At 40.5% G+C, this 21,474-nt stretch overlaps 1 protein-coding gene across 1 annotated transcript in view; it reads right to left on the bottom strand.

The window, feature by feature from the left end:
• The window catches only part of WWOX (WW domain containing oxidoreductase), a gene marked incomplete at its 3' end in the record, with an annotated part of 459,260 nt that overhangs the window by 340,657 nt on the left and 97,129 nt on the right, over nucleotides 1-21,474 (bottom strand). The window contains exons 7-8 of the mRNA XM_080351666.1: nucleotides 17,324-17,509; nucleotides 13,512-13,776 (exon numbers count right to left, since the gene is read on the bottom strand). Coding sequence (XP_080207792.1) covers nucleotides 13,512-13,776; nucleotides 17,324-17,509 — 451 coding nt within the window. The remainder of the gene's footprint in view (nucleotides 1-13,511; nucleotides 13,777-17,323; nucleotides 17,510-21,474) is intronic.

Here is a 21,474-nt window from a genome sequence, read left to right as displayed (position 1 = left end):
TTCACACATATTTCTCATCAAAGGAATGGAAGAACTTAACCCATATTTTTTTTTCTCACAAAGTCACTGCTTTTAGTGCAAAAGCTGAGAAAGAAGCTCACTTTATACATACTGTTTCAGCAAATGGAAGGAGTGTGGCTCTAAGACCATTCAGCTCAGGATAATATCTTATTTCTCGGCAGAACTGGTACTTTATTTCCAGTTTACTGATGATATCTCTTCAGTGCTGGGGCAGCGAGTGCCAGGACACCCAGTGTCCCTTTGCAGATTCTGCCTCTGCTCTGTAATTAACACCATTAGATCAACAGCACTATGTGGGATGGGATGAACTACTCGACATGAGCAGACAATCAGATTCTAAATGACACTGTTCCAAAGTCATTATCATAAAAAATTGCCAAGACATTTGCTTTACTTGAAGTGCTAAATTAGTTTTCTTGTACTGGTAGTATTCATCATAATGTAAGTTTGACGTTTCAGGACAACATTTTAATAGTAATGCCGTTCAGTGGAAAGAAATAGTGTTTCCAATTTTCTACCAAAATGAAAAAACCCTAATTACATTCATTAATAGATTACAGTGACAGGCAAGGTAACCCTATGAGAAATACCTACATTCAAGAGTGTTGAATTTAAGTGAAAACTTTAATCCTAGTATTTCCAAGTATTCTTGTGCTCTAGCTTGTAAATTTGAAATGTTGTCCAAAGTTTTTTTGCATAATGGTGGGTATAGTATTCAAACAGAAATCAGTAACAATGTGCCAGTTCGGCATCAGGATTTTCAAGTCTGTTCCTTTTACATAAAGCTTGGCACTAAATACTTCCATAACCAGTTAGGCGTCTCATCAGCCATTTGTATACGCACAGTCATCTATTAGAAACAGAAGAAACTAGCAATGGTGGGATCAAAGCTTAAAAAATAAGCTCGCCGTAAGTTTCAACTCCTACACCTGCTTAACATAGTGATATCCATCTTAAATGCACTGAAGTTGAAAGTACCACCCACTGAAGAAGCACATGAATGAGAGCTCCATTTTTGGCAATGTCAACTCTTAAGGCAGAATTGCTGTAAAAGATGGAAATCCACAGCACTAGGAAGTCAATCCTGCATATTTGGGACAAGAAGATCTTGTTTTTCAAGACAAATAATTCTCTCTATATCTCAAAAATGACTTTACTTATATATAAGATGCATCATCCAACACTGTTATCTTCATCTCACTTCAACGAGATGCTTTTGCAATCAATAAAATTCCTCAAATACCTTCTAAAGATTTGTTTGGCGTGCACAGAAGACTCTACTATATCTATAGTGATATTTAATAACTGCAAAAACATGTTGTCACTAAAATAATGGACGGAATTTGACTATGATGTTTATATTTACTGTCACCCTTGTTGCTAAAAATGGATTGAGGCTAAAACTTCCTAGAAACAGGAAAATAAAGAGACTGGGAAATCCAAATGAGTCAAGTATTGTAAGGCTCAAAGGAAAATTTAACATCTATGTAAATTCAGAAATTCTCTGATTACAAATTCTCGTACAGATTATTGCAAAACTAATAAGTACTGTGCTATTTGCTGTGCATTTCTGCACCAAACTAAGCAATATAGATTCCATATTATGCTCACTTTCCTCCCTAAAGAGAATGAATACATTCTGCCACTTTATCAGAAGTAAATCATACAAACTCAGGCCATATAACACATAACATAACCTGGAAGCATTTTAATACTTCAACTGGCCAATGGATTCAAGCAAGTTCTTTTTTGCCAAGTATTCCCCATCTATTCTTAAATACAATTCTTGAATCAAATACACAATCAAAACAGCTCTTCAAGACATTATAGTCAAGGTATTCAACATACAATCACACATTCGTGCTTCATTTTTGAGAAAGGTGAGAAACCACGGGCCCAAGGACTGAGACAGCAGGTCATGAAGAGGAGAGGCAGAAGGGCTCATCATCTCACACTGGTACTGCCGGTAAAATCTAGATAAAATTAAGGGAAACTTTTTTGTTTCATTACTTTTTGCAGAACATCTATTATCTCTTCCTTTAGAAACATTTACCTAGAAAGAAGACGCAGGAGCAGTACAAATATTAGGACTATAGTAGAAAGAAGTTGAGGATTTGGAACTCCAGATTTCTCAATAACTCTGAGAGAATGATGGGCAAAGGGAGCCACTGAACTACGAAATACCAGTGAATACCCAGTGGCAAAAACAAATGCTCTGCCTAAGACCATCCCATCAACCGCAGACGTATTTCCCGCCATGTGGGACTCCAGCCAACGTTCCACGCTGGCCAAGCAACATCCTGCAGCTTCAGTCTTGCTGTTAGGAAAAAGAACATTACCACACTCATATCCATAACACCAAAAAGAACCCCAAAGCCAACAAACCCGACCCTGCAAATCCTCTCTCTCAAAAAACGACACATCCATATACAGCCAACTTTGGAATAAAGAGCTGACAAGAAGTAGAAACACTATTAGTGTCATGGTGGGATACCTCCCAAAAGCCTAGAAATGTGAATTTTCTATACGCACACATACATTTTCAATAGCCTTCCTGGAAGAAAGATTTTAGGAATGTTAATTCACTTATGCAATTATCGTGTGCAGGGAACGCTAACACGATGACGAACGACATCACACACCAAACCAAACAGATGAATCACTGCTTCAGGAAAATAAGATTCTTATTATGTTCACCTATCCAGGAATACTAAATGTCTTTAAAAACCAAGTATATTTTTCATTTTTATATATATATAGATAGGTACATACACACACATATATATGTAAAATGGTGAGAACACTGAAAAAACATTATGTATTACTCCACATTTGATATACTGTATTATTTTTGGACCTTGCGAATACACTTTTTAATGACTTTGCTCTAAAAGAAGGGACTTTCTAGCTCAGATTACTTGGACACTATTACTGTTTACTCTTCCATCTTTTTTGTAAAGTCATAAGAGATTTCCCTGAGAACTTCAAATAAATAAGATATCCAGCTGCACAAACACTATACATTCTGTTAGATTACTTTGGCTTCCTAAGGAATATTTGACTTTCTCTGAATGTAAATGATTAAAGAGAATCCATCATATGAAACTGATTGGTGAACAGTTTCAAGTCATATGGCACCTCTCCAAAGATGATATAGAGAGAAATGAAAAGAACATGTTATGATAAACCATCTCAGGTACCCAAGGATTTCTAGGGAAATGTTAATGGAACTAAGCACCGCATCCCCCAATTAAGAAATAGTATTTAAATGAACTTGCCATAAAATAGGACCTACAGTGCATTCTTTTTAAACAAGTTGGTATTTCATCTATTCTAAACACAGCCAATAAAAGCTTGAGGTTTCCTGAACATCTGTCCATCCATAAAGAGCAGCTTCAAAAAAATGTTCTAGAATACACAAGATGCATATTGCTCTGTGAATTATGCTCACAAAATGACACGGGCCAGCAATGTTCCATTATATAATTTCATTATTTTTAGCATGTACGGTTTCAAATTTAGGCGTAGGATTTTAACTTCTAGAGGTCAAAGGAAATAAAAACAACTAAACTTTGTCCAAAACCTTTGCTTTTGCTGAACTTTAGATGTGTGGATCAGCAGCTCAATTTCCTAAAGAGCTGACTGGAAGGCTTAGTATCAGCAGCTTAGTATGTGCATAGAAAAGATGAGGAAGAACGAAGTACATGGAAATAAAAGATGTACTATAGTCTATTTGTCACCTTGAGTGACGTGGCCTCAGATTAGTGATATAGCATTTTGTATTTGATTTCTCCCAATTTAAGGAATAAACAGCAGATTTACATTAAATGAAAAAATAATAGCCAAAAGTGATTCAATTCTTGGAACTCGAAACGCAGTAAAAACTTGATTTAAGAGAAGAAAATTAAGGAAGTGAAAAGCACACTAATGAAGTACATTTACTTCGTACAGTCATTGGTTCATAGCCCCCCCACCCCTCCATCATTAAGGGGTTCTCACAGCTTCTAAAATTGGGCAGATGGCAGCACTTTGAAGCGGACCCCAGATTTGCCATCTCACATCTTAACCCACATAGGGTTTATTTTTCGCATTTCATATCACCATAATTCCAATCGCTGAAAATATCTGGTTCATTTGAAGTGCCTCGTATGATTTGTGTTTGGCTGTGCTTAATTTACTTGCTGTACAGCATAGTAGCTATGTCTGTTTAAAAAGTTAAAAACCACTGATTATAAAGAGTTTTAGGGAGTATGTTTTTATAAAAGGTGATGAGAACCTCATTGCTAGCTAAGAACCCAAATTTTATCATTATGATCATAAATGAACTAAAGCACATTGACTCTGCTTTTGATTATAGTTATCTCATTCATAAAAATGTTATCTCTATTGCTCTCTCGTTACTAAAGAAAATGAATAATGCTGTGATTTATGTGCTAGCTGGTAGCCAAGGAGGTCCGGATCCTACTGTGTTATTTACAACAAACTGTCTAAGTGACCTTGCTCGGGCACAGAAATGAGAAACTGTGGGGTCACAGGCAGTGCTGAGCCACCTCATCTGCAGGAACGGTCACCCCAGGGCTCTGGGTGCACTGAGGGGCTCCAGGAGGGCTCTGGGTGCACTGAGGGGCTCCCAGAGGGGTCTGGGGTGCACCGAAGGGCTCCCAGGGGGCTCTGGGGTACACTGAGGGGCTCCAGAAAGGCTCTGGGGTGCACCGAGGGGCTCCTGGGGGGCTCTGGGGTGCATCGAGGGGCTCCCGGGGGGCTCTGGGGTGCATCGAGGGGCTCCCGGAGGGCTCTGGGGTACACTGAGGGGCTCCCGGAGGGCTCTGGGGTGCACCGAGGGGCTCCCGGAGGGCTCTGGGGTGCACTGAGGGGCTCCTGCAGGGCTCTGGGGTGCACCGAGGGGCTCCCGGGGGGCTCTGGGGTGCACCGAGGGGCTCCCAGAGGGCTCTGGGGTGCACCGAGGGGCTCCCGGGGGGCTCTGGAGTGCACCGAGTGGCTCCCACGGGGCTCTGCAACAAAGCAAAAGGCAATGGAGGACTTTGGGGTGCACTTGCAGTTGGTCTTCAGCAATGCACAGTAATTTCAGCCAGCAGTTTTCACTGTGAACTAGGCTACAAAGTTATCAAAGGTTAAACAGTTATTAGGCAAAAAGTACAGGATTATTTATACTAAAATCCTCTTTGTTTACTAGACCTCCTTAATATTATTGGTATAACAACATGCTAACATAATCTGAATGCTGTTTAAAAGTGGGCGAAGGAAGACCAGCAGCAATGCTAAGAATTACACCTTAGTTCAGAGACACGTTAAGTGCACCCAGGTCACCATGTATCGTAAAACTGGCTTAGACCATTGCTGCCGTTTTCCTAAGTTAGCAGCCACGTGTTTGCATGAGCACCAAATAAATGCAGGGAAAAAAGGTAGACATAATCTGTTTCAATTTTTAAAAATCTCTTTGAGACATTTAAGTTCACTTGCCTGTTTATACAGGAAATCACTGAATTTTAAAGTGGATTATTCACAGCAAAAGTTACTGGTGTTATCTAAAGACAGAAAAAGAACATGAACATGCACATTTAGTTTTTGATTGATACAACTCATGTAAATAATACACTCAGAAGAGTTCCTGTGCATTTTCCCTTATATTCTCTTCCCAAATCTACTATTCTTAACAAGGTTATATGATAAACGCTTTGCTGTTTTCTCAGCAATGCTTGTCAACAAATATTAGATTTATGTAAGCTACTCAAGAAAGTTTTTGTGTATGTGGCCACAAAACCAGAAATGTCACAAACCTGTCCACAACCTGAGTTTTAACACTCTATCTGTGTGACAAAGTAGCTTACACCCACTTTTGGGGGAGAATAACCTATTTCTAATCAGTCAAGAGATGGAAGGGAGGCCAAGAGGTTGTATATATAAATCCAGAATATTATCTAGTGCTGCTATTAGCTGCTTTCTTCCCTGACAAGACAGAATAGAAACATGAAAACGATTTTTCACATAGTACTGTGACAATACAGACTCCCAAAAGAAGAACTTTAAATTTTCATCCTACTTCCACACGTCTTTGTAATACTAGACACTGAAAAAAGAACACCTGTACAACAACATGCAACGTAAATGCAAACACACACACGTTAAAAAAACCCAACCTCAGAATTTCAAGCATTTTGAAAGTACTGAATTTCACTACCTAAGCATCTAGAAAAATATCTATTAAAAAATAATAATAATAAAAAATCTTTCTTCACAGTCTCTTCCAACTCATAGTTCTAATTCTAAGCATCTTTGTCCATGGAAAATCAACACCTCACTTGTTTTCAGTTATTGCAGGAGATAATTTTTGCAGCAAACAAAACAAATGATGATGTTTCCATATGAGAAAGATCTCAAGAACACAACCACAAGCAAGAGGCAAAATCCTAATAGCGAATGTAGCAATGGCATAGAAAAACCAAAGATAAAGCAACAAAACCCAGGCTAAGCGTCCTGTTCAGCTGCTTGTCAGATGGCAGCATCGTGCTCGTCACCCAAGCCCCTCAACACCCAGAACAGAAATGTCCTTGTGGTGTCTCAGGTAGGTTCCGAGCAGACTGGTGCCGTGCAACACCTCGGGGACACCGCGGCACTCCAGCTGCCGCTCAGCTCTGCGAGTGATGGCGAGGGACAGACGGATCAGGAAAAACCAGGCACCTGAAATCCCCTTTGAAGGGCTGCACGAGAAGGCTGGAAACAATCCCAGTGATGGGCCGTTTGGGGCTTTCCGACAACAATGACATCTTGGATGAATCATACCAGAGTGCAAAACTAAAAACTATTTACTTTTGAAACCTTTTGTTAAGCATTCATCGTTTTATTGGTAATGAAGCTTATACCCACAAATGAAATATCCTCCCATGATTCAATGAGAAGGTCTGTTTCTAGATGGTGTAACAATCTGAACCAATAACTGAAAATAACCGATAGCAAGACTGACTTTTTGCAATTTTCAGAAAGATATATGTTTGTCTATACTGTGAACTACCTACACCACCAATCCTTTGCAGATTCCAGGCAGGATACAGTAAGTTAGCAGACAGGGCTGGATGGGAGGTTGCACAGATTATCATTTGTGGGCAATTCAGCCCTGGATGCAGACATTCCACAAGGTGTATATATAGCTTTCTAATCCAAGAATGCTTTTTCAGGATGAAAAAAAATATCGGGAAATATGCTTTTTAATTTCAAATTCTAATTTAATTACATGTAATATAAAACATTAGGGACCAAATGTTTCCCTGCCTTGCAGCCCACACACTTGGCAAGGCATTCTGAAACCCTGCAAGGAACTAGGGGGAGAGGGAGAAATTCCTTACCGCCTCCACAAACTATAGGACATAACAGAGCTGCTCCACAAACAGCCCCGGGGGGCGTTGGACACAGTGAATCCCACGGCCATTGCCCCATCCCGAGCAGCACACCAGACCCTGCGCTGTTCCATTCGGAACATGGATAGGTCTCCATGAAGACTTCCTATTCCTGCAGTGTGGGTTATGGGGGATGGATTTAATTTGCCCTCGTATTTTATGCTACATTTATTTTAGCATGAAGTTAAAATATGTATCGGTTAAACGTAAGTTTGATAATAAAACAGTTTATATTACAAGTTATTACTAGATAGGATGCAGAAATTCTAAGTGTACAGAAGAATTTTTGCACCATCCATCAAAATGATCAACAACTTCTTTGGCGGCATTTCTTCACCATCCTATTAGAAGGAATGCCTTCTTTCACCCAATTCAGTCAATTTTACGTAACAATATTCTGCAAGGAAGCCTGTGGTGTCAGAGTTCAACAAAATAACTGTCCCTCCATGTTACTAGAAGTACAATCCACTTCTTTAACATTTACACTTTAGGCATTAATCTGTAAAACAAGAGAAATGCATGTGGTTTACACACTCTACAATTGCTAATATCCATTCGCTAGTTGGTCGCCTTTCACTCTCCCTCTTTAACGTCCTGCCCAAAGCTCAATCTGAGAAAAGAAATTGCCATTTTGACCCAATCCGAACTGTGACGCTCTTTCCAAAAGAACTGCCTGTTGCTTTTCAAGAAACCCCGGTGCACTTTCAGGAGGAATTACAGGCCAAACTCTACCCTGAAACATGCACATACCCCCCTGTCCACGGCGGCTCTTGGAGCTGAACATGCACAGCCGAGGGCAGAATTCGGCCTGAGCTGTGGACTCAGTGATGAAGCCAACATCAACCCCACAGAGCCCACACAGAGCTCTGGGCAGCAAAAGATGTTTACTGAGGAGGGAACACTATCCCAGCTCTGAGGGTTATTCCAGTTTCTTCAGCAAAGAACACAGGAGAATGAGAAGAGATGATGACACTGCAGGGTCTCTTTTGGGCTTCTATCAAAAGCAAACAGATGTGATCATTAGGTACAAGCAAGTCCCACCTATAGATGCGGATTCGTTTCTTGCCAGAATAGCATTTCCGAGCTGATATTAGATGTGAGTGCAAAGCATTGCATGAAATTTAGATTGAGACACTTCCAACGTAAGGCAGAGGTAAAACCAGCGAACCGGTTGTAGGCACAGGGGTTTCCTCCTGCCCACATGAGCATTGCAATACCTGCCAACCGCCTAAAATGGTCCTGGAATAACATCAGCATGACAGAATTCATTGTTTTATATAAAACCAAGACATGCAGAAGACTTTGGGGCCCTTGGAAATATTCCTTATAATTCTCAATAGCAAATACTTAAAATACAATTATGAAAAGCTACTATGTTTGGGGCAGGTGGGAGAAATCAAAGAGTAGTTCAACCATCAGTCTCTTACACAGGGAAAAATTAAGGGCAGAATGGTCTTACTGCAGCTAACGGGATGTCAAGGGTGACAGGTTGAGCTCTTCTAGTTGTAATTTATATCTCAACAACAGAACCAATGTTTTATTCACAGCCATTAAAAGGGGGTAACACATCTGCTAAAACTCTACCACAATGGCTGCTTTGCACTGCTACAGGAAATGTAACCCAATAGTCTCAGAACTTCTACAAACCCCAGCCACTTCTTAATGTAAAAGGCTTTGAAAATGCAGTTCACTGAAACATCTGTTAAGCTCTCGCTGCTCTAACATATGATATTCTTTCTGCTCTGTTACCTGCCAACAAAAATATTTGGTTCTATGTAAGACTATCACAAGTGTGTGATAACGGCACTGCTTCTAATTTTATATGCCATTGCACACTCACAAAATCACCTGGGGGTGACACTAGATAACATGCTCAGTGTAAGCTGGAAACTTACAATAAATGTATTTATTTTTAATCTCATATGTAAATAGTAATGAATCTGATTGGCTCTGAATGACTAGCATTGATTTAAAACAAAAGAAACCACTTGGTTACACTGTCCCTGAGCCAACTTGCATGAGGAGAGAGAAAAGGAGCGGGGGAAAGAGAAAGAAGTAAAAAAGAGAGCAAAAGAGCAGGAAAGAGACGTAAAAAGAAGAAAAAAAGTAGAAGAAAAGCCAAAGGAAACAAACCATAACGCCTTAGATCAAACCAGCTATGCATACGTGTGCCCCACGCACGCACTTCTGGAGCTGCTCTTCCAATTTGTTATTTATAGTGGCCACTTGTTTCAATTTACATTTAATTATACCATAAGCTTCTCCAATTTGCTCAGTAACCATATAGTGGTAAGGAAAAGAGAGGCCCTTTGAACATTTGTAGAGCTACAGTTCCTACAATAATAAAATGGTAATTCATTTGCAACTATTGATTTCTACAAAAAAACTACTTGTTCTCCATTTCTGTCTAGGAAGCCCTTGCAGATTTTAGAACTTGGCAAGATGTGGTTGGGAAACAAAGGAATAGTCTTTCAATTTCCAGTGCTCTACTTAACAAAAGAACTTTCTGTGTACCTACAGCCATCGGTGACTTAAATATCGTGTTATATTTCAAAACCTGGCCAGATAACCCTCTGTGATTCTACAGAAGAGTTCACTATAACCAGCACAAACATACCATAATTCTTATGTTGCAGTCACTCATAAAACAGGTTCGAAAACTGTGAAGCTGCAGGTTTTCTTGCAGTAAGGTGTGACCATTTACACAAGCAACTAAAATGATGCCTCTAAAACCCTGACGCTTGAAAGACAGTCAAACCCCACCGAAATCTGTCTGTTCTTTTAGGAAAACCAGATTCTAAGTGATCTGCAAACTTTTTCTTTAAGCAGAAACTTAAACCAGCCTGACGTCATAAAGTGTCCTAATTACCGAAATTAAGTCACTGTAGTTGCAGCAAATAACAGCAAGTGGGTAAATCAGAGTGTGATATTAGGTGGCGCTCTTCAGCATTCAGGAACTAGACAACTACATTAAAATCATATATTTCAGGTATGCAATGTGTTGGAAACAAAACAAAATAACTACTGAAGTGTCACGATTTCTAGTAAGTAAACTTTAAATAGATGGTTTTATAAGTACCACAGAAAATTATGACAACTAAGTCAAAGGCATGAAGACTGATTTCACAGTAGCAACTTGCACCCAGGATAGAACATAAGAATTGTATTTTTCTGGGAAACAACAGTAAGGAAACAAATGTATTTTCTAATTTTCTCCTGGATCTAGATTTGATTTTTCCAAAAACGGTGAAACTATGACTGTTACTCTGAGCTACCACCACTCTCAGAACACCTACTAAGTCTGCCTTTGCAAAATACAAATTAAAGATGTAATTGCTTTTTATTAATGGCTTTCACTAGAATATGAAAAGGCCCCAGTTAGAATGAGGTACGTGCAGCTGCAGACTCTGTGTGTATATATATATATATATGCGTATATGTGCATGTATCTGTACAGACTCCAGGAGCCTCTATGGTTCAAAACACAGCAGAGCGCTTGAAACTGGCTCCAGGAGGATTAGGCTCCCCATGCACCACAATGCTAAAGCAGCTAAACCTCCAGCCTCGGGGATCAAAACTGGTGTGGGAACATCAGCCCAGCCCCGGGCCAGGGCTGATAAACCTCACCTCGCTCCGCATCACCCCGACACGGCCTCTCGGTTCCAGCTGCGGACCCTGCTCCCCGGCCACTGCTTCCAATGCTGCTGCATCATGCTGCGCTGTGCAGTGCAGGCGTCCTTGCAAAACACGGCAGCGTGCGGTTCACAACCTTCGGCTTTAAGCTCTAAGACACACGCTCAGGATTCTGACCAAACCACTCATGCAAACGCGGGTGAGCTGCCACAGAAATCCCGAGAGGAAGGCCACAAAAAAGATCCTCAACAAAGCCTATTCCAGGCTGGCGACAGCACAATTTGCTCCCTACAAATCTTAAACCACTGTTACACTGATGTTGTTGAGAGTTTCAGCTCAGTTTGCCTGCATACTCAGGAAGGGGCATTGTTCTAGTATTACTGGCAATTGAAACATTATTAAGGTTCAGGCGAACATAACAATTCGTATCAGAATATGAGTTCTAAAAGCGATGCTTACCCTCTAGCCCATACCCTCCATCGTAACATTCAAATAACCTCAGTGCAATATATACAAACACAGAAGGGCTTACTGAAGTGATTGACTTGGACTGGAGTGCACTATTATTCACTGCTGATATTTTTTGTACTATGTTTTCTATTCTCTTTTATGTACCACATGTAAATAAATAGATACTATAAAATAAAAATCTACCAGTTGTTTTAGAGAATTCAAAATGAACTTCAGTGTTTTATTTTCTTCCTTCCAGCACGAGATTATCTGAGCAAGAAACACAAAAGGTTCCTTTTTGAAGATATGTCAGAGCAAATAAAACTAACAATTCACCAAAGTTCCACAGACTGGATCCTTTTCACGGGACATTGACAACATCCACTTACCCATCCTCTAGAGAACGGGAAGAATTTGTTTTATAAACTAGCCCTAATACAGCAGAGACAAGGTTTGAAAGGTCAAAAAATAAGCTGTTGAAAGATATTATTACTTGTCCCAGGGTGCCAGAATGCTCACTTACCGACCCCATGGCCATGAATAGGTTTTGCATATGTAGGGCTGCAGGCGGAGGTTGGAGGTGTGAAGCCCTCCTGCCTGCCCGCTGACAGCACGCACACCTGAGCATGCACATCTCCACTCCACGAGTCCCACTGAAGACACAGCACTGCTCACGAAGCTCTTCATTTTTGGACATGTAACCATTTTAAACACTACAAGATGTGTTTTCCACTTACATTAACTCGGTATAAATTAAAATTAATTTAATTATCTCAATGACCATGAAATGCACAAGCACTTTTTTATTTTGCAGCCATATATACAAGTCCCACCACTGATTTGCTCAGACGCTATAGGTTATGCAGTAGATTAAGCTACTAAAGGATGGATCTCCCTACCTCAACAACTCCTTCTCTGACCTTTTTCAAATAAAAGCAATTAATTTGGTGTGTATCGCCAGCTCGAGGAGTTACGTTACACCACAACAGCTCTTGTCAGCTGTGAAGGCTTCTGTAAAAGGAGCCTGGTTTGGGTTTGAACGCATTGCCATGGCAAGATGGGTTCTGCAAAGGTGTGAGCCTTTTCACCTCCACGATCCATGGCTGCAAAAATTCAAGGGAGACTTCCTCTCCCTACCCCCCATTTGGGAATACCCTTCTTGTTGGTCAATGAGGCATGAGAAACAATGAGTAAGGTTAAAGGAAGCCAGTTCTCAATGACGTAAAACTCATCGTCCACCTTAAAAAAAGGACTTTGGACACCTTATTAATAACCTGGGGTAGAGGTCAAAGCAATAAGTGTAACCTCTCCGAGTGCTGGAGATGCTGCAAATTGTTATATAATGAAGTCTCACAATGTTGTCTAAGAAAGAACTGCATCTCCTTTCATGCTGTCGTGGTGCCAGTCCAAAGTGCAACGGAGACAAAGGGAAAACACCCGTTGCCTTCAGAGCTTCATCAGAAACAAGAACATTGTTGGGGTTTGGAGTTGTTGTTTGGTTTGTTGTGCTTTGCTTTGTTTTTTAAAAATGAATGAAGGTGCTTTTACCACTGAAAGCACTTTCCCTCAGCCATTAATAATGTCTGTAGTATCTTTTCTAACTAGGGCATCTGTTTACATAAAAAATGCAGTCAAGCGCATTCCGCTTCAAAACCAAAGCAACTCTTTTTGTTGTTTTACATACACTGAGCATAGAAATAACTCTAAAATACCCCACACCTGAGATGTACAACTACCTTAATCACATTTAAAATCATATATTCAAACAATGAAGTCATGCACTTCATCTAATAAGGTACCTTTACTGAAGACCGACAAAGTTCATCTCAAATGGTTGAAGAATCCTCTTTTGGAGCACTCACTATCTTGGCACTACGTTTGTCATTAAAATCATGGTCATAGTTAAAAAAGACAATGGGTCAAAGCAGATACATACATCTGGATTTTTATAACTTATAATGAAGATGTGTAAAATACTGTAAGTTATTCACTTACCATGGATTTGGTGAAAGGTCGAGCCAAGGTAAACAGCAGGGTGTACACCCACCAGTTACGATGAATGGAGGAGTAAATCATATTTCCAGGATGGACCGAATTAGACGTCACCCCATGGGGACTGAGGCGCCGGTTCAGCTCGTTGGAGAACAGTATATTGCAGAGCTTGGAACGGTTGTAGGCCAACATAGCCCAATAGTCCTTCTTAGATGGAGAAAGCAGGTTGAAATCAAGTTTTCCAGAGGAGTCTTTAATTTCTGTAAATCTAAAAACCAGTAAATATGCCTTAGATACCTCAGAGTTAATTTCACTCTCATTAAGAACAACATAAAATGTAGACAACAGAGCAGAACTTGGCCAGAACCAACATAAAACAACGGCTTATTTAGCAGTTGAAAGCGTCTACTGGAAATTGCCTGAGACCCGAGGAACAGCCTCATATAATATGGCAGTAAAATTAAAGACCAATTAGCAAAAGGAAATAATAAATTAAAACAAGTCAAAAATGGCTTTCATGATTTAAAGGCATTGTATATAACTTAGGAATCACTTTATTTTAAATAAAAAAGAATATTTTGTCATAGATCCAATTAACTTGTGTGAATAATGTGGGATAAAAAAGCTGCAGTAGAAGCAGAAAAAAGCAGCGTCCTTTCACCTTCTTCCCTTCCCTGGTTATTTCACCCAGTGTTCACATACTGCACACTTTCATTTAAGTGCTCAAGTAACTATGGATGAGTCTCACTGCCTCTTAGATTCTTTTTTAGATTAAAAATTGATGAATATAAAGGGGTTATAACCTTGGTAACTTGCCATCAATAGTCTTATAAGTTTAAAAGATAAACGTAAACAAAGCCAAAATGAGTTCTGGCAGAGTAGAATGTTTTTAAGTATACCCATGGCATGGCTGAACACAAATCAAAGTAACTAGTTGATGTTTTTTAATTGGGTCTGACAGAGTCATTAAACACCAGCTGTTTGTTTCTTTCTCTTTTTTTAATAACAAAGTAGTGAATATTCTAAAGACATTTCGCTGAAGAAAAGGAAGTTTCCATAAAGCATTTCCCCCCCAGCTCTTACTATTTGATTTTACCAGTACATCCTAATATTAGAAAATAACACCCCATTTAGCTACAGATCTATGTTTTACTCCTAAGAGCTACTAAAAATAAAAAGGATTTAGCAAGCTTTTTTTAATACTCAGAGTTTTCAGAATCAGCTGGGGAGAACAGGGATAAACATAATTATAGTGCACATTAGAAAAATGGTTTAAAATATCTTTACTAATTTTGCATCTCGTGCCCAGAAATTGAGAGATCAGCTGGAATTTCTACATTCATTCTGTGAGCAGCATTGTAATACGCTCAGAGAAAAGCAACTCAAGAGGAATCCGGGGTGCTCCGTGACTTGCAGAATTAGCTCTTCAATCTCAATAACTAAATTTCTCTTTCATAATTTTCGGCTGGATAAAATACATTTCTGAAATTAACAGGACTATTCTGGGAGGAATTTCCTATATTAATTCCTCAAGCAATCATTTACGAAGCCAAAAATAATCTATAAATAAAATACTTGGTGCATACTGTATAGCAGAAAGACAGAGGCGTATTTTGAGACCAGTCCTGCAAGCGTCCTTATGTGAGTCGATCTTACTTAGGTCGGCAATCTCATGGAATTCAGCAGGATAAGGGCTGTACAATCAAATTAACGGCACAGAAATAAAGGCAGAAGGAAAGTCGACCTACCTATTATTCTAATTTTAATATAACGTGCTTAAAGTACCCAAAAGCTTAATTTAAACAAAATTCATTTGTGCTGAATCCAGAGAAGTAACGAAAAATGAATGAAGAGCCAGAGAGGCAAATAACTATTTTGCCTTGGAGCAGTCTAGTGTAATATTGTCTGCAAACACAGGACTTTATTTCTCCCCTAACAGGGGGTCTTGACTCCAGCGAAAAGATCCAGCCAAGGTTTATGGCAGTAATTAGATACCAACACTTCTGGTTTACAACACAGTTTAAGGCTCCGAGTTCTCAAGTAGGTCAGAAAGTCCTGCTACCCAATAATACCTAACGTCTAAATTAATTCCTTACATCACCTTCTTGCCATTAACCAGATTGGGGGGAAAAAGCACAGTTATTGACAATGCTAAGTTTAAGTGTTAAGATATGCCACAGTGCATGAATTAGGCCCCTTAGAAAAAGGGAAACTGACCCGTTGTATTTATTATTGTATTCAAACACAGAATGTTGCTTGTTTTTTTGATAGGTTTCTATAAACCTCGGCTGATCTCACTGAGTTAGCAACGAGCACTCTCAAAAATGCTTCCGAAAACTCAGATAAAGATGTCTAGAGATGTGATCTCTAGGAACGCACAGCACTTAGTACAGTAAAAAACAAAGATGTCATTTAAAATACTACCAGAGACGCAAACTTACAAAGGGGAACAAGCAGCTGACAATTCACCATAATCTCCCATTAAATAACAGCTCATTTATACGTATCCCGTTGTGCCCTCCACATCTGGCAAGTGATTGGAGCTGGCAGATTTATTTCCAGAGCTATCTTGCCTGCCCTGCAGTAGCCTCCCTCATTCCTACCAGGACTCTGCTACTTGCTTTCACAAACCTGGTGTGATTTGCAAAGATAAGGATGTCCAGATTTTGTTACCACCTAATTACTAGACATTTCATGTCTTTTAACACCGGGGAGGATTATTACTGGCATTTTCTATTGCTTCCTTTCATTTCAGCCATCATAAATTTAAAGTGGTAGAAGTAAATCTATCTGCAGTGTGTCATTTATACCATAAGCCCCTGTGTTTGGAAGTGATAAAGGTTTCAGCCTGACCCTTGGCTGGTCTCTCTCTACCAGGTCCCTGGGGTTACATTTTATGGAAGCATGATTAAAAAAATAAGCTTCATTCTGGGTCACTAAAACATTTCAGAAATACAGAGCACTCACATATTCTTCCATTTGGTTTGCTAGAGCTGCTACACACGAGCAAAAGTGAAATAGAATCAACAGTAATGTCTAAAGCTGGACATTATAGTTCTAATCCTGCAGTCCCTGAACTAAATCAGAAGGCAGTAAGTGGTTTGTGCCCACTGAAATTCAGAACTGGGGCATGCATTTTGCACAGGGAGCTTTATTTAAATCAAATCCATCTTTTCAGTTATTAACGCAAACACCACGAGCATGTCTGAAATAAGGCAAACCTCATCAACGTCGCCTTTGCCAACTGCACTTCTCCTGGCGGTGGAAAAGATGAGCATCTAACATTTTAATTAAAAAATTCACCAAAAGAGGCATGGTCAGATTTCTAATATGTATTAACTACACTACTTCCCATTTTACAATTATACAGCTAATGCCTGCATTGAATTCCCTAATTTCTCATTATAAAACAATTGGATTTCATCTAGCAGTTTTTAATTGCATTGTTTCTCCTGCTAAAATAACTGCACATTCTTCTTGGTAAGATGTTGAAGTTGTTGAATGACAAATCAATATAGGTCATGCCATTCAGATTTAATCAATTATTATTCCATCTCTTCACAAAATCAATGAGTGGTCTGAAACACAGCAAAAATCTGCATTCATACAAAGAACCATCAAAAAATACCTACATATTGTTATAAAACTAGAACACACTTTATCCAGCAAGAGAGACAAATCCACAGGTATTAGTATTGCTTAGATTGTTTAAACAGAAATCCTTCCATTTCCAAAAGCTCCCGCAATTCTGCCGTGAGCGTTTGATGCTCTAAGGAGCGCAGATTTCAGCTGAATAGAAGGTGATGTTCACCAACCTGTGTGATTCGGAGGACACCACCACAACCCTGGCGGGAGACGACTGGCGTAGAACATCTTCCAGCAGCTGGATGAGATAGAAATGGCCCAGGTGGTTCACCTGGAAGGTGGACTCCAGCTCGTCCTCCGTCAGGCACCAGGGAGCCCCGAACACGGCGGCATTGCAGATCAGGATGTGGAGAGGCCTGAATCGGCACAAGCATTGAAAAACAATGAATAAATACATAAATCGAACATGCAATCCATGCAACGGCGCCCCTGTGCGTGCTGGGCAGAGGCGTGAAGGCTTCGGCAGGGCTGAGCACGTTGGCCGCTCTGGCGGCACCGCTGGCACCGGGCAAACCAGAAATGCCACAGCGAAGGAACTTGAAGCACTCCTAATTCACTTTGCAAAGGGTAAGATTCTACTAAACTAAACCAGAGAAGCACCCAGACTGTCACATGCCGCTCACTCAAAAATCAAGTCCAGAAAACTCCAAATTCCTTGACATTTCCACTGTAATCCCAACGCTACACACCTTGCAGCCTTCCCGACCCCCACCATCAGGGACAAACACCCTTTCTGTCCTTTCTTGTCTTTTTTTTTTCAAATCCTTATGAAACACAGCAGAGACCGGTTCTCGGAACTCGGATGGATGGGCGTTTGCTGGACTGTGCGATTATTTTTATGATACAACCATTTTTAAGATACATGACAATTCACGACGCACATCTGGCACTCCAGCTTTGCTTTATGACAAGAGTATTTTTAAGCGATAGCAGAACTACGACCTTAACTTCAGAAGTTCATTAAAAACATTGCTGCCATCTACATTAAGCTTCCTCCTGAGCCCAAGGAAAGAAACAAAACAATTCCCCCTGGGTTTCAAATAGTTTGTGTTTGTATATGAAAGGCACACCTAAGGCCAACAAGAAATGTCAGCAGCAAAAGAGAAACCTCCTTTAGTGTTTACTCCCGGTGTCAACGTCACCAAACTGCTCCCTCTAACCATGGCACCTATTTGAGATTTCTGGAAACACTATATAGTTAAAACCTTGCAGAGTGTTTCAAAAATTTACCCCTATGTCTTCGTAAAGTGTCTTCAGCGGTGACTTAGATCACCCCAAGCGAGCTAATGTGGTTTGCCATTACAGTTCAGGTATGCGCTGGGACTCGAACATAAGCTGCTCCACCATAGCATGTACCGACTGTTTCTTACCCTTCCCGGTGTGATGGAGACCGCGCAACACGCTGTGTTAACTGCGAGCCATACAGCACTTCCAGCAAACTCTCACCGTGCTGGTAAGTGCAGCTACAATATAGTGAAAGCTAAAAAGCATGTGCAATGAACAAGGACATTCCTAATTGTGAACACCTCGGCTGAACACCCTCTGACATCTCATGCACTTCACAAGCCTTGTGGTGCATCACTAACCCGCGAATCATGCAGATCTTATGTGCTGTGCTCAGTTCACCATTAGAAGCAGCAAAGCAATCCGCTCTGCACTATTGGAAAATACAGCAAGCAAAGATGTTAGAGAGATACGGAAATTAAGCTGTTGCTATAAATCAGTTATTTATGAAATTAATAATCAATTTGTTAGCCGACGTAAAACTCTGGTCTGTCAGCAGCCGCTCTAGCTGCCTGTGTGCAGCAGATATTTCCAAGGGAATTAATTACTGATGATTTGCAAAGGTAAGAATAATATTTTTCAGCAAATGCAGCCTGTTCACTAGGAGGTTAAACAAACACCGCCAAAATGTCAACAGAGTTCTCGGCTTTGCTGTTCTCCCATTTCAAATGTAATGAAATAGTTAACCAGAAATTATGCAAAGGGAATACTTTCAAATCTTCCCATGAAGCAGAATGTCACACCATCTGGGGCACTTCTCAAGCGATTTGAAAAGTTCACACTGTTTGGAATTACACAGAAATCCAACAGAAAAGGCCTCACCATATCCCCAAAGTCCCATAAGCAACTGCAGACCTATGTCACGGCCAGTAAAGAAGGCAGAGGGTTGTGACTTCTCTTCCATAAAGAAGCAAAGTCACAGCTCAGCGAACTTTTCCATCCCATAACTCCGAACACCCGTGTTGCTTCCTCTCGGAGCTAGAAAATGGTAATTCCTTCTGTGCGGGAATGCCGACATGCGCCGAGGAAAGAGCCAACACGCAGGCTGGGCTTAGGGCTCTCCAGGGAAGGGGCGAGTCGAGCAGCCTCCTCCAGAAACCCCTCTCAGTTTTACAAGCAGCACGGGTGGGAAACCGAGCAATGAGAAAATCACTGCGAGCCAGCAGCAGCAGGGAACCTCCGCAACACACCAACCCCCAAATATTGACTCGTTTGATGAAAACAAACAGACCAAAAAGCTCGATGAGTTTTGGAAATGAATGCTTAATGTCTAACTTCTCTTCTTCTAAAAACATTGACTGAAAAGCCAGCAAAAAATACCCTTTACTGCCACCTGCCAGCTGACAGAATTGCGGGTCCTTGTCACACAGGCTTCATTTTCATTTCCACTATCACAGGACCTGGAGCCCTGACGGAAGCAAGGAATATTCTCTCAAATTCATCCTACCGGATTTCTCTGCAGGATTGGACACTGTTGATCAGCAGATACTTCTGCCTCACTGCCGAGAGATTAATGGGAGTGGACTGACACTGTTTTGCGTCTTCCTTCCTACCAAATACATGGGAATTATTATGAGCAGCTGCCCCTATGTCTTCATAATGTATCGTCTGCGTCTTGCCATACAGGCCAGCCAGCTCTCAATCATTATTCATTACCTCTATAAAAGCCTGAGTACACAAATTTCATAAAAGTTTGGAGAAGGAACAGAGGTCTCAACAGATTTAGAACTGAACAGAAAACATCAATTAGTCCTGGTTTTCCCTACATCATCTTACACCTTCAGAAATCAATCAGTTATCTTCCTCCGAAGAAAAATTCTGTCATTGTAGCTCTAGGGGTACAAAAGAGGTTGCGAGCCCTGCTTTTCCTCTTAATGGGGTGCACAAGCAATGCCAACTATTGTGAACATTTTAAAGGAGAACTTGCGAAGAGAAATTCAGACCCAATATTAAATAAACGCTTCGGCATTTAATGTTTTTGAACATTTAACACTTTTAAAATTCGTAATATTGCCCTCAAACTGACCCTAGTGTAATAAAAGCACCTTCCCTCAAAAATGATCCAAGCTCGGATTTCTTCTTCCACTCTTGTATGAGTTTCATAAAGACTACACATAAAATAAGAAAAGCAGGGATGAGGTTTAATTAGGTGACATGATCTGTATCCCACACTTGGCTAATTTATACACCATAAGTGTATAAATCTGAGACATCAGGAACTTTTTAAACTACATTTTCTTGTTTGGTATCATTACATCAGTAAATCGCTTTCTTTTGATAACAAATTATTGCTTAAAAACGAAGGTCAAGAATAGCATTTGTACTTGCTTTTGAACTTGTAACTAGAAGGCGAGAGGGAAAGGAGGACGCGTCACATTTCACAAGCATGTGGTGGGTTTCCTGCCCCCACCAGGTTCATGCGAGGGACCTTTTGGGGACCCGTTATCCAGAGCTCTGAATCCCCTTCTGCATAGCTATAACCTCACTGTAAGCTTCCCCTGACTGACAGCACACAGTATCCCCAGGGCACTGATATTCACAATGGGGGTCAGTGCCACTCCTCCATTGCCTCAATGCCTCCTCAGGACCACATTTCAAACCAAAAGCCACCCAAGAAACCATGTTTTCCTTTATCAGCCTGTTGCATCTTTGCTGGTCCTGTATCCCTGGGGACTCAAAATACCTCCATACATATGGATTTTGAAAGTCCCATGGCTAGACTGGGGAGAAGAGGAGTAGGGCAGGGGCGCCGCAACTTCATTTCTATGTCCATTCAACCTTCCAGCATTTCCATTCTGCAGCCTCTTCCTTTTCTCAAGCTCTGACACAACAAGAGGAGACTTTGCTCCATTTTGGTTTTGTTTTAAATGCTTAGGAAACAGCAGTAAAGATCCAGAACCTGGTACTTGTCATTCAGCAGCTCTCCTAAGGACATTCACTACCTCAAAGTGGACACAGACATCTTTTTCGAAATCTCAATAGTGAGGCATCATTTACACATATAAATAAGGGGTTACAAATAAACATAAGCCGGCTG

The sequence above is a fragment of the Nesoenas mayeri genome (assembly GCF_963082525.1).
Source record: "Nesoenas mayeri genome assembly, chromosome: 12".
NCBI classification, from domain to species: domain Eukaryota; kingdom Metazoa; phylum Chordata; class Aves; order Columbiformes; family Columbidae; genus Nesoenas; species Nesoenas mayeri.
The sequence above is the reverse complement of the archived record's forward strand: the minus strand, read 5'-3'. Positions and strand labels throughout refer to the sequence as shown.